The following is a 14,183-nucleotide window of genomic DNA, read 5'->3' as shown; positions in this document are numbered from 1 at the left end:
AACTCAGCTTTTAAAGAAGACAAAAACATTTACTTTAGCTTTGACTTCCTTCATGCTGCCGAAAAAACCTTACAGCGACAGTTGATGCAATCCAGAGATAGTTTGCTTTATTATATTGTCGGTAATAGAAGCAGTTTGGTGTAAAATAAGGAGCTAGATTACAGATCTTTGGAAAAAGATCAACGATTATGACGCCGTCACTTTTTTTCAGAGACAGCCATCTGACGTGAGAGTTGAAGGTCAAAGATGACAGGAGATTAAAAAAAAACCTGGAACTTTTGGTTTTTAAGATTTCTTTCCAAATATCCAAATCCAAATATTCCAAATTAAATGAGTATGTGACCAACAATCTTCGGCACTGCAAAGCGGGCGCCACAAGATTTCCAGCATCATCACTCAGCTCACCCAAAGTTGAGCGTGTCATGCAGTTTTTGGATCCACAGCCCATCTGTAAAATATTCTAAAATGGCTTCATCCGTAGCCACTCCCAGATGTAAGGAGCTCGCCGCTCCATGGCCTGAATAACGCCTCCTTTGATAGATGCAGATTAGAATGGATCTGCTGTAAATCATTGTTCACATCAGTCGCCATGTTTTTGGAGGACTTAGTTGGTTTGTGTTTGACATAAATATGATTTGATGAAAACAGAGTAATTGCTGAAGTGGTTTTTGGACATTTCTAGAAAGTTCTGCACAGGTGATGAAAACGCAGCTAATGAGCGCCAGCCATCTAAGCCTACTGCAGCATGATTCCAGGCATGGCCCCCGGGTCACACAAGACGACCTTTAGGCTGGAGGGAAAATGGAAACGATAAAAATGCTTCCTTTCCTGAAATGTAATGAAAACTACCATCCTATGCATGTATGAGGTATGTTGGATTGGAGCTTTTCCTCTTCAAAGAGTTTGATCATGTTAAATTTAACCATTTAATGTTTCTATTTGGCTTTAAAGAGTCAAACAAGTGAAGTTGAAACTCTTTTTTCTGTCATTTAGACCATCAGCTTTTGTACACATTTAAGGTCTGTGAAATCAAAGTGTGTATGAATGATCACTGGGACTTCCCTGCAAATTAGGGCTGCACGATATTAAGAAAACTTGCGATATGCGATATTAGAGATTAATATTGCGATAACGATATAATTTGCGGTATATAAAAAAATAGAAAAATGCCAAAAACACCATTCCCATTTCATTAGAAACAGTTTAAAATTACACTCCAAATGACCCTCATCGACATAGGTGACAAACATCTAACATAATAGGCCTCCATCTGGTAAACAATGGGAAGGAGTCCATCTGATTGGTCAAAGCATAAAGGGATTTATTTGATTCGTTAAAAGCGTCAAGCTGCCATAAGACTGTTTCAACACATTTTGGGTTGACGATTTATTGCGATATTCGCAGTCTTTTGCGATATGCCTATTGCAGAGCTGGATATTGCGATAACGATAAATTTGCGGTATATTGTGCAGGCCTACTGCAAATCTATTTTCATATTTTTACCTAAATGTTTATTCAGCATTCCTTAAAACAAAATGTTTTCAGCATCAAATTTCCAGTAACTCACTAATATTTCTCGACGTTTTCCTCTGCAATAGCTGTGCGACCTTAAATGAGTGAGACAAGGATGTAAAAGGCAAATGTTTTTTCTTTTTTATTAAATGCTTTCACGTTTTGGAGCATGTGCAGCTTTTTTTTTTTTCCTCATTTGCAACACTCATCACATGCATGAAATGTTATGGCATGAAAAGTTCTCTCCACCGGATCCACATCCAGTTAGAACATCATTCACCGCGGCGGATAACCACACATCTTCAGAGGCGTTCCATGTTTTTACAGACAGGAAAAGAAACATTTAGGAGCTAGCCAGAGCCAGCTGTGAAAGGAATACTTTAATATTTATATGCAGTTTAATTACAGAAAGTAAAGGGAGAGGGAAACCTCCATTCCAACATGCAAAAAGTTATATAAATACCAGCTGAGTGTAAATAATAGGAGAAAAAGGTTTAACTGCTTAAAAAAATCTGATCAGCTCATGTGGTTTGATCCGAATTAGACTCCGTTAGAAAGTAAAAAGGCATTCATAAAAAAGATACAGCACAAATGCATGTGATGCGTTTAAGACTCATGATCCACAGATGCCCCGCCCCCCGAGGGCGGCCATTAAAAAGGCGAATTCTGGTGAAGAAATCTTACAGAGGTTTAGGAAATGTTGCACTAAAGCATTCTGATGTCTAGTGAGGTATTCATCTGTTGTCATGGAAACGTTTTGTGTTCTTTGACCACACCAGCGACAAAGGTCGGACGTCTTTCTGATGGGGAGCATCAGTTTCTGAGGTCGGCTTTGGTGACATTTCCTCAGTTCTTTCTCTGCGGGTTCGGCAGACGCCGGGTTTTTCAAAGTTGAATCCGGAGCCTTTAGTTTGCTGCCGTGATCCGGTACACTCAAACACGAATGGAAGATGGAAACTGCCGGGACAGCACGGGTTCTGCAAGTTTGAATGCAGTTTCTGCTGTTGAGCGTGGCGTGTGGGTGATGGCATGCCGGGCTCTGGAGGCCATATCGCTGCCCAGCGGGATGAGCTGGACTCCGGCCGGACGCCTGGCACCGGTAGGACCGGGCTGGGCCCCCTGCCCTGGCGCCAGCTGCCCTCTCCTCTGGAGGCCCACGCGGAGGGGTAACTGAGCGCGTTCAGTACAGAGCATGCGAGGATCAGCTGGCACTGCCGTTGGAGAACCACAGATGGATCATGAGAACTCCGGAGGTTTCATCTCGGTCCCTTTTTTAGTCACTAATCCCAGGCAGGGCTTGTCGGCCGCCACAGAGCTACTGTCCCGGGACATACGGCCAGCTGATGGAGCTTCCGGAGAGCTGCATATCCCGGATCAGCGTCTCGATGGGTGTCTTCCCGACAAGCCGCATGAAGAAGAGCTGGGAGATGAGGTTGGCGGGGACGGCGCGCAGGGCAGGCAGCCGCAGGAGCAGGCGGCCGAAGCGCTGAGGCTGACTGGGGTACTGCATCCTCTCGTACTCCGTCAGAGCCACCTGAGCCTTCTCCTGCAGAGACTCCACGTGAACCGGGTCTGTCAGACCGCAGGCGTCTGAGAGGGAGGAGGAGGAGGTTACTTCATCGTGTGGGCAGGTTACATAAAGAGTCGTGATGAAAGGAAATCAAAACCACAGCAAATAGGACAAAACCAAAGGACACATTTAAATACAACTTCTGACTCTGTACATGCCTAATGATCATTTACACTGTTTAGATCAATTACAGGACCACAAATGACTAGCAAATGCCCTTTCTGCATTCAGGGTTAAACCCTGGACTGGATTGGACTGGAGTGTCATTAAAAACTGTAATATTAATCTAAATAAATGCATTCAAATATAAAACTAGATAAAACACCAGATAGTTCCATACATGGATGTTGTAATAAAAAGAATAAAACTCAAAACAAAAGACTTCCAAAATAATGACTTACAGAAAATGGCAGAAAAAAAATAATTTAAGAAATAATAGGAAAATCTTAGTTTGTAGAATTACCCCAAAAAAAAGTTTCTTTTAATTTAAAAAGAATACTAATTATTTCTATGATTCTGTTGCATTTCCTTAAGTGTCGTAACAACAACATTCGGAGTGAAGCTGTCAGTGCCATAAACCAACACCAGAGGGCGCTCAGGAGCCAAGAATCACCTGGTGAGAAGAGAGCAATGGCCTTGAGGCAGCTGTACTCTGCAGAGTCCACCTGCAGCCGGGTCAGCTTGTCCACCTGGTCCTGGAACATCCTCACCTGGTCCATGAAGGACACCACGCGCTCCGCGGACATGGGTGACGAGTGGAAGCCAGCGGCCGCCAACAGCGGCGCCATGTGCAGCGGCAAAGAGGACTGGGCTGCATTTAGGATAAAAAGCTCACTCCAACTCAGCCTCAACAGAGCCACCTGTTGATGAGAAAAGTCAGTGGGTACCGCATCTTTTTGGGTCTTAAGAACAGACATTATCAGGTCCAACCTGGTCGGACACGGGCAGCTCCGGGAAATACGGGATGTTCCTGGCCCACTCCACCGTGCTGAAGAGCAGACGGGCGGCCAGCTCACAGATATTGTCGATGCCCATTGCATTATCGGGCCCGGTCTGCTGGTTGTACTGGTGTCCGAACCGGCTGTTGGGGTACGGCTCAGCCCGCAGCAACTGAGAGATGAGCTCCGACACTGGCTGGCCTCCGCCATTTCCTCCATTGTTGTTGCTATTGTAGAACTCTCCACCTGCCAGGCTGCTAGTGCCACCTATGGGTGTGATGGAGGGGCTGAGACTCGGCTGGGGTGGAATGCGACCGCGCTGAACTGCTGTAAGTTGGGTTGGGGGACAGAGAGGGGGTAAATGGGAGAGGAGGGGAGTGAGAGAAGAGAGGGAGAAACAGATCAAACCAGGAGTTCTGCAGATTAGGACTAAAGGAATTTGACCTGGTTTCATTTCAACTCTGGAGAACTAATGTGGATAAAAAACTGAAAGGACTGTTTTAAATATAAAATATGACGGCATCCAGAGTAAAATTGTATGTCAACACATCGCAGTGAGAGCAGAAAATGTGGGGAAGTCAGTTCCTGGAAAAAGAAACAAGGATCAGAAAATAGGGAAGTTGTTCTGAGGGGAAAAAGAAACAGAAAATTCAGACGAAACAAACTGATTGTGAAAACTAAAAACTCTGTTTGCCGAGTCGTTTTCCTTAAACCACCATTTAGTCAGATCCTTGTTTTGAAACCATTGCCATTTCTGTGTGCAACCAGCACCTACACCTGATTATGAACACGCTTTAAATGCATACATGTTCTCTTTGGCTGCACACTGCGGAAAGCAATCCTGAGACCAAAAGGGTGTGGATGAAAGTCAGCATGTCTTAAGCCTTTAACAGCAAAGCTTCAGCTTTAGTGTCGACATTCTTTTAACTACCGTAAAGGTTTCACACCGACCTCGACAACATGCATTTAAGAGACCACTTAAAAAAGAAGTCACATTTAAAATTCCGTGTTCATGTGGGGCAAGTTTCTACAAGCGCAAAATGTTGGTCTATTGAACGTGTGTCGACAGTTAAACCACGTCGACCTTTGACCAATCAGGGTTTGGTAGTGATGATTGGGTGGCGTTCTTTTGCATTCACGGAAGCGCCAACTGTTTGAAAATTGATCATAAAGGAGATATGAATAATTCCATTTTGTGTCCGCTTTTGTATGACAGCAAATCTTTCATTTATTAGAATAAAGCTGTGAAAGATGAAACCTGCCGCAAGAATCACAAGATTTGAACCGCTGCAACATTTCGCACCGAGCCTCTTGCAGCTGGTAGTCCATGCGCTTGTATCGGGCAGCGACGGTCCAGTTTAGACACCGTGGGATAAACGTGCATTTAGCGCGTTCTTAAACACGCGTCACATGGCCAGTATAAACGTAGCATAACGGCAACCGTTTACGTAATCGACACGATTCCAGCGGCCTTGCGCAGACATGCAACACTTTACAGCGGCAAAGTGATGACACAATCGACGGAAATCAGCTGATTTTGTTGAGGAGAAGGCAGAAATGAAAAGCTGGTCATCTCCACGTCAGAATCAGCAGATTCCTGTAAACGATCAAAGAATGGTGGTGCGACACCTCCAGTGTTAAAGGGTCAATGCCAGTGCAGTGCTGAAACAAGATATTTACATGAACTGTATTGATGAATGGATTGGATGTAGTACAAAGGTGAGGTAAAATAAAAGTTATTTGGTTGACAGTCCTAAATGTTATTTACCATTGTTTTTTTATTGAATAAATCTAAACAATTTAAGCTTCATGTTGGATTATCTTTAGCATTTTCAGAGCATAACATCCTCCATGTTTTACTTTTTTTGAGGGGGTAAATCTGAAACTGACTTCAGAGGTATTTTTTATTAGTAAGAGGGGAAAAAAAGGTTTAACTTTAGTCTTTTGTCTCCCTGAGTAACCCAGAGAATTTATAATCGAGAGAATTGCATTAAAAAACAATACAACTGAATGAGTACAAATAACAGAATCGTGGACGACTGATGGGAAGGAGGCCTACAGGATTTGGTGTTCTGACCTTAGAGCTGGTGATGAACACAGTACGGCCTCTAAACTTGTGTATTCATGAGTTCATATCTGATCTTGTAGAAAACTATTTTCAAAGCAAATAAATGTGGAGCATTGAGCTTGAATACAAAAATACCAATTGACACAAGGCGAAACATTGAATCAACATTGGATACATGCTCCTGTATAAATGACCTCTGACCTCATTGGGTAGCTGGTTTGGCAACAGTGATCATTAGCACACTGATCAGGGGAGTATTCAAGAAAGCAGGTTATGCTAGCTCCCACGGTAAGTTTGAGGCTAAGGAAGTTGATAACCTCAGCTTTCGGTTCCAGAAATGGAGGTATGTTTCAGGGTAGGTCAAGTTGCCATGGCAACTCATGCTCTGAACATAACCTGGTCTGGAGCAGGTTTAGTTGAAGGTTAGTTTGTTTACAGAGAGGGGAAGCAGCATGACGTGTCCATTTGAAGATGATTTAGTGGATAAAGAAGCTCAGATAATACTTTTTCCACCGTGAGAGGGTGATAAGACCACGTATGGATGTTGGGAAAAAAACTTTACATTGTTGATCTAACTTAATTATTTGCAACGAGACGAGTTAAGATAAATCAATTCTTTTTTGTTAAGTCAGCTTAAAAATAACACATTGTTATCAGACATTTATATTACTTTCATTTAAATGAATTCAATTAAGTAGGTGAAACTTTGCTGCTGCTGTTAGATCGGCACCGCAAGGGATTGTGGGATACCATTCCCTTTGGCTGTCTGGACGGATTTGGGTTTAAGTCTGGATTTTTGACCAAATGTGTTTAGTTGTCGCTGTTTTACTGTGTTTTGCCGAGTTATTTGTCCTACCATGTTTAATTCTTTCTGCACCGTGAGTGAGAGGGAAGGGGAGGATGATGAGTTTATATAGCACCTCTACTACGTGGTTGAGTCAAGATAAATTCAGAGATATGGTTTCATAATTCAAATCCGTTTTCTTTCATTCATTTTATTGTTATAAAATGAGAATATCTGCAGGCTTAAACTTAGACATATGAGAGTTCAAGAATTATAATATATTGAGAAGAAAAAACATTTAATTGAATTGGAGTAATATTACATTTAGTTTATATAAATATATATATATCTCTGAATATATATGCGTCACAATGAAAATAAGATCAGAAACTCCTGCGTTTGCTTTGTCCGTTCTTTTTCTCCAAGCAGAAACTCTTTTTGCTGATACCGCCGTATTCCTTTTTTGATGGACGTTTAATCTTCATACGCCGTCATTAAAATCCCAGACCAGTATAGCGCTCTTTTTTTCTCCACGCGTTTCCATGGTGACTCCGGAAATCAGCGATCCATTGAGAATGTCTGTATGTACTTGCTGTGGATGTGCATTAACCCAGGGTTACCAAGTCGAGCGTAATTATTCTAACTCATATCTGGTCTTTTGGAACCGACATACCCAGAGTAAGCAAGTTCAGGCGGATTTCAGCCAGAGTTCTGGATTAAAGTCAAGGTAGTTTAATCATGCTTTCTTGAATACCCCCATGAGATCAGGAGAAAACAACAGTAGATCTGTTTGTTTATATCCTTTTTCTGATGGAGATTTTCAGGCACATGATAATGGCTGACATTTTAACTGCGTAACACCAAACCGTCACAGTGGATTCTTCCTGATCGAACTGACTAATCTGTGGGTTCCTGTAGCTTCAAGGCCTGGCTTAAAGCATTTGGACGAAGTGTCAATGGTTTTTCTTCTCAGTCACTCTGAGGCAGAACTCTATTAAACCACTTAGAATGTGGCATTGAGTAGATACACACTTAGCTTGAAAGAACAGAGATGGTAATGCGGCTGTAGCATTAACCAAATAGAGTTTCCGCTTCTGATTTATACATTTTGTCAAATCCTTTGTCCGTTTCTGAATGCATCATTGCTGAACGAACAGATACCTTCTTTGCGCATGCCGACACGGAAACACTTCTTCAGGCGGCAGTACTGGCACTGGTTTCTGTGGTGCTGGTCAATCTGACATTCTCGGTTTGACCTGAAAAAACAAACAGACTGTAAAGAAACCCTAGAAGTGATATTATTAGTGTTAAGAAGAGCGACTGTCTACACCACACTTTCTATTGAGCTTTTAAAGAAAGTCCGACCTCTGAAATCTTATATCTTTAAATCTGGTCACACATTCTAAACTCAGAGCCCTGGCAGTCTTTCTGCAGGAAGAGTCTATATTGGTCCCTCGTACGTAATTGGAAACATCAGGACAATTACATAGAAAAAGATCTGTGGATCTGTCCTGCAGCAGTGTAAATAATGCATGAAGAAACAGATATGATTTCACTATATCCATACAGATCAACATACAAAAATGGAAGACGAGAAAAACACTTGAAGGCTGCATCACATGTAAATATTTAAGCATAAACCTTTTTTTTTTAATCAACACTTTCATAGCATGAATGAACACATAAAACACAGATGGTCAGAAAACACATTGCATTTACTAAACACAAAGCAACTTAGAAATAAGTTGGTGTGACTTTGCTGATTCTTTAGTAAAGGTGCAGTCATTGCTCTGCTCATTAAACGCCATGAGCAGAGAATTTTGGGACTGGATAATCTCCCCATCCGGGGATTCCTCTGCATGACTGCTGCCAAAAAAGTACTAAAGGAAGGATTTGACCCTGATGCGTCTCTTAACCCTTGTGCTATCTTTGATGACCCCACCCTTGCATTGACGTGTTCTCCCTACCATGACAAAGGTGGATAAAGGTGGAAAGATTTCATGTAATCCATGGACACCAGTGAAGATCACAAATCGTTGAAGAAAAAAGGTTCAGAGCACTGTCTAGTGGGTCTAGATGACCCAACTCCCAATGTTAAAGTGCCCAGGATAGCACAAGGGTTACAGAAGCTCTGCTTGTTCACATTCTGAATTGTTTCTTTCCATGGCTTTGCACCATGTTAAGGTGCCAAGGATAGCACAAGGGTTAAACCAGTGCTCCCTAACCTTTCAGAGACGACGGACCGGTTTGATGTCAAACATACCGGCCTGTACGAGGCTGTAATGTAAAGCGTTAAGTGAACTTTAATTGCAGCAACCTCCAGTCGGTTGTTGAATTTTATGCATTACTATTATGGTGTGTTGGAACAACACATTCATATTAGGCATAAAGACTTCAAAGGCTCTTTTCTGTAAAGAAACTTTCTTTTGTCTTTTTACTTTGCAAGCTTGCAGGTTTGAATTTAGCGGTTGGTGCTTTCGCCTTAAGAAAGTACCGGATGTCTTTTTGATAGGTGGCCGCGCCACTTGACTTGAAAGTATCCGATGTTTTCCATGACTTTTTTTTGGAATGAGATTATAAAGAAAGCAGAACATTTATAAGTTTTTTTATGTTTCCTATTTATTTAACCCATTTGAAACACCAGATGAAACAAAATGTCAAAACACCTAAATCCTCAATGCAAAATATCTGCTGCACCTTTAACAGAAACACTACATACGCTGCTGGCAGTACAGCGTAAATTCTGTGAGGACCCAACTCACTCACGGTGGAAATGATCACAACAAATAAATATCACAACAACAATCAAGACTGACACACCACTCAACTACCAGAACACAGCAAAACATTACTACCCATAATGCATTATGTCCACTACATGACATTCAATGGGCAGGGTCATTTCATTTTTTAAGGGGATGGAACCAAAAAAAAAGGGGGGGGGGGGTGATTCGGACAAACCCAAGTCAAAAAGCGTTCCGTATTACGTGGCAGCGACCATGTTCCAAAGAAAGCTGGTTAATTGAACATCTACTGAAACACTAACTAATACATATTGTTAAATAGATAGAAAAAAAATCCTATTTATGTTAAAAGAAAAGAACCTTAAACTGTCAACTCACCTGCAAGTGTAGCTGAGGTTTCGCCGGACGCTCCTCTTGAAGAAGCTCTTGCAGCCCTCGCACGTGAACACGCCGTAGTGTTTCCCGCTGGACTTGTCCCCGCACACCACGCAGTCCACCACGCAGGCCTTGTCGTCGTCCCCGGCCTCCATGTCACTGCCCCCGGCCTGTGGAGAGCCGTCTTCTTCCTCCCCCTTGAGGTATCCCTTGTCCCCTAACCCGTTGGTGCCCCCGTTTGGATCTCCCCAGCCCCCACTCACCATGGCCATCGCTTGGTCACGGAACCCCCGCGGAAGAAAAGACACGCAGGCCAAAACGTGTGGCTGCTGTCAAGGGAGCATAGGAGCCACAAAACTAACGTCGTTTGTAGACTTAGTTAGGGGACAATAATATTTAGAGGGGGGCGGTTCGGTAATAAAGGAAAACAAATAAACATTTAAAAAGTGCGGTTCAGTCTCCTCCCACTCCACTGTGACCTGGAAACAGTCTCAACGTGGAAACTTTTTTACTTTGGCGTCGATTTTACTGTTGGAGTTGCCTTCATTCTCGCCACCTCCGCGTGTCGTGTCCTAAACCCAGCGCGTGCGGTGGTTCCAAATGGGCATGCGTGGATTTGGCCAAAAAGAGGTCCCCTAAAAAGAAAGCATGGGGTTTAGACATGAGACGGAGCACATTCACAGAAAATGACATCATTAGCGCATAGATGTCTCTGTAGGAACAGTAATGGCTGAATCAATGCACCTCGGCGGAGCTCGCCTGCCTTCGCATTTGCCGGGACAAGACGAAGCACCCACATCTAGCGCCTCCCGCGCTAGCGTTTCTGATCTCGGAGGTCATTGTTCACGAGTGCTAACGTGAATCGAGCTTACCTCAGACCAAACAACGAAGCCCCGCGGTTATGGCTTCCCCCGCCGGAGAAAAATAAGCCGCTCTCGCCTGACGTGCTCCTTCCATTCGGGCGGACAGTCCTCGCAGCTGAAGCATGCTGAAGATATTCCACATGAAACAAAGCAAGGAGGACGAACTGCCGCTTTTTTCCCTGTGACCGTGTGTCTTTTTTTTCACAACGGCGGAGTAGCCCGTCCAAAACATACAAGTAGATCCGGCCTTGTGTGTTCCCCCGCGCGGCTCCCTTCCTCCTTGCTAGCGTCCCTGCGGCCGGCTATAGGTCCCCCCCCCGGGTGCTCACGCGGGCCCTCTCCTCCCCCGGTCTTTTGTCGGTGTTTGCCCACCAAGAACTAATGAGTCGCGGCGCAGCCTTTCTAATGTTTATAATGAGGCCGTTCCCTGCAGGAGGAGGGATGGGGAAGGTGGACTATCTGCTTCCCCCTTTTTCTCTTTTTTTGCGCCCGTGTCGATGCGGCTTCACAGTCCACAAATCAGACAGAAAACGCAGAGAAAGATAGTTTTTTCTCTTCTTTTTTTGCTCCCTTCTTCTTGTCGGTGTTTCAGAGAGGGAGCAGGGCTGTATGTAAAGGGGGAGGGGGCAGTCTGCGTGTTTGTGTGTGCGTGTGTGCGCGCGTGCTCCAAGGGATTTGACACCGCTATTCAAGCCCTGTGGTTACCATGGAGCCGCCTGCCTTATATGGCGATTGGAGTCAAAGAGCAAAGCTTTGTGGGGCAGTGAGAACACAAACAGACACACACTCAGGAAGAATGTGGAGGATGTCTCCTCAGAGATGTAGAGAGCATGACCCCCCAGGCCTAAAAAAGAAAGAAACCTTTGCAACCAAGACAAGAGAACGTCTGTTTGTCCCTTTTTTTTTTTTTGTCTGGTGAAAAAAAATTAATTCAATTCTGCATCTGGGTTGTTTTACTTCTCGGCAATCTCATTAGGAGCAAAGCAGCGGTTACTTCCTGGCACGATGATGCATCTTCAGCTGCAAAAAGAGCAATTTAATTCAATTTACAAAAAAAAAAAAAAAACAGATTGCATTGTTTTGGTTATTGTTCATGGTCATTCGTTGAGCACATGTTGATTGGTGCTGGAGGTTAAACCGAGAGGTCAAACCGACTTTTGTACCGCAGTCACGCTTAGAAGCCCAGGGTCAAATGCAGATAATAAAAAAAAGAAAAGGGAGGAGAAGACGCTACTCAAGATAAGAGCTTTGGGAGATAAGGGAGAAATCTGCTTGTAAAAGTGCAGCCTTCTTGTGAAGAGGGGGTCGCCGGGTGTGCAGACCCAGATACAGACAGATCAAAGCGTGCCTGCTTTCCATAATGCATTTCTTCTTAAACCTTTGATCATTTTTGATCTATTTCAATAGCTTTCCCAGTGGTCTTTTAATTATGGTTACGTTGTTTTATGGCTAATTCTAAAAACCTGTGTTGTTTTCTAGGACATAGTTTCTACGTGGGTGGGACTGTCGACTGGAGCAATCCCGTCCCCCTTCCCGTTGCTGAGAGCTCTATGTTTACATGCAAGTTTAGAATGCTTCACACCCCCAACCTAGAGGCCGTGTCTCACAGCTACTAAATACAACTACACATTGTCCATGTATGAAATTTCGGTCTTAACTTTATCAATGCAACAAAAATGGCGAGTACTATTGGAACTATCCAGCTGTATCGTTTTGAGCCAGATGCTAGCTCAGATGAGGAAGCTGAAGACTCACATGGATGTGGACAACTAGATCCATCTTCATCAAACATCATTTTTTAACAACAATTTGAATAGAAAATACTCCAAAATGCAATTTTAAGTTTAATTTTCTTCATATATGTTCTCTATCATCAGAAAAATGCCTCAAGAAGATGTTAAAAACACCATTTTCATCGGAGTGGGCCTTTAATCTAAAGAGCAGACAGGCCCACATGCAGCTTTATGGCATTCCTAAATCTAAACTACGCTTCTCACCCCCTGGAGAGCGCAAGGCACATCCATGCCTGCGTGAATGAGAAGCCCTGTCCCTGCCTTTTGTGCAGCTAATGGGTCATCAGAGGGTTGTATGTGAGAATGTTTGTGTTAATTTGAAGGAAAGTCCCTTTAATTAGTTCTTTGTCCGGGCTCATTGTCACCGCTTGTGTTCAGGAAGATTAGGCTTGTCAAATAAAGGCTGCTCGTAAAAGACTGCTTGTGTCTGAGAAGATGGGGCTGTTAATCCCTCGTTTTGAGTCTGGGGGCTAATAAATCATCTACATTTGGGTTGAGCTCATATTACTCTAAAAGTGTTCATACTTTAGTTTTTCAATTTACAACTTAATTGTAAGGCTGCATTACTTTTTCTACAGCTGATTTTATTGTAACTTTTCTCTAAAGGCCAAATGCTCAGGAGAGAGGTATGCAACCCTCTGAAATTCCCACCTGTCAGTCATTTATTACTTCCATGCATGCATGTTTGTGTCAGTTTTATGACTACAAGGGTCAGAGATGACATGACCTATGAACTTAAAAGTTGAGAGGTCCTTCATGCTGTAAGGAATCCAGAAATCCAAGACAGCCAAAAAAGGCTGTTTTTTATTTTTATTTTTTACACTCCCTTTAAGCTGCTGTTTTTAGAATTGTAAGCACTACTCATTATCTCTTATCATCATCTTTTGAACATATTCCCACATTTTTCCCATTTCCAAGGGCTATCATTGATGCTGTAGAGGAAATCCCAAATGCTCTGGACAATCATGTCAATCATTACATCCTACTTGACAAACTTGAAATGAATGGGAAAAGAGGACTAGCGCTAAATTGGGTCAAAATTTTTTTAAATGGGAAGAAAATAATTTGTCAAAATTGATAAATTTACATCAAAACCCCAAGGAGATAAGTTGTGGTGTCCCACAAGGATCAATTATGGGCCTACTGCTGTTCAATATTTACATAAATGATATATTCAATGTTTCAAAACTTTTAAAACTCATATTATTTGCTGATGACACAAATATATTCTATCTACAGACAACCATAGGTAACTTATCAATGCGATGAAGACAGAGTTAAACAAAATAAAATCATGGATGGATTACACACAAACTATCCTTGAACCTAAATAAAAGCAAAGGGATGTTTTTTGCTAATCATGCAAAACTTTAACATACAATGTCTCAGTTGGGGTTGGATTACATAAATTCATTTCTTCCCACGCCTTTTCAAGCAATAAATCAAGCTCTACTTACCTTTAGTTACTAATAACTATATTTGATGAATCAAATTAAACTTAAGTGTGTCTTTGTTTTTTGTTTTTGCATTTCGTTA

At 42.6% G+C, this 14,183-nt stretch overlaps 1 protein-coding gene across 3 annotated transcripts; it reads right to left on the bottom strand.

Annotated features, from left to right (window-relative positions):
* Window positions 1-1,641: 1,641 nt before the first annotated feature.
* Window positions 1,642-11,498, bottom strand: LOC101167397 (nuclear receptor subfamily 2 group F member 6). 3 transcript variants are annotated; one of them, XM_020710859.2, is made up of 6 exons: window positions 10,864-11,498; window positions 9,995-10,626; window positions 8,034-8,128; window positions 4,013-4,344; window positions 3,696-3,942; window positions 1,642-3,102 (listed from the first exon to the last, which is right to left on the bottom strand). In XM_020710859.2, the coding sequence occupies exons 2-6, from the start codon at window positions 10,261-10,263 to the stop codon at window positions 2,828-2,830; spliced, it is 1,218 nt and encodes a 405-aa protein (XP_020566518.1). In that variant the 5' UTR covers window positions 10,264-10,626; window positions 10,864-11,498; the 3' UTR covers window positions 1,642-2,827. The 3 variants fall into 3 exon arrangements, with proteins under 3 accessions (XP_020566518.1, XP_004078947.1, XP_011484692.1); XM_004078899.4 differs by having other exon boundaries at window positions 4,013-4,347; window positions 10,864-11,493; XM_011486390.2 differs by lacking the exon at window positions 10,864-11,498 and adding an exon at window positions 10,736-10,857 and having other exon boundaries at window positions 4,013-4,347.
* Between the last annotated feature and the right edge of the window lie 2,685 nt (window positions 11,499-14,183).

This window comes from Oryzias latipes, chromosome 17 (genome assembly GCF_002234675.1).
Source record: "Oryzias latipes chromosome 17, ASM223467v1".
NCBI classification, from domain to species: Eukaryota; Metazoa; Chordata; class Actinopteri; order Beloniformes; family Adrianichthyidae; genus Oryzias; species Oryzias latipes.
The sequence above is the reverse complement of the archived record's forward strand: the minus strand, read 5'-3'. Positions and strand labels throughout refer to the sequence as shown.

Coding starts and splice junctions, on each gene's coding strand:
- LOC101167397 (XM_004078899.4), bottom strand. CDS start 10,263: ATGGCCATGGTGAGTGGGGGCTGGGGAGATCCAAACGGGGGCACCAAC. Junction 3,943..4,012: donor AGCTGCCCGTGTCCGACCAG/GTTGGACCTGAT, acceptor TCTCATCAACAG/GTGGCTCTGTTGAGGCTGAG. Junction 3,103..3,695: donor CATTGCTCTCTTCTCACCAG/GTGATTCTTGGC, acceptor CCTCCCTCTCAG/ACGCCTGCGGTCTGACAGAC.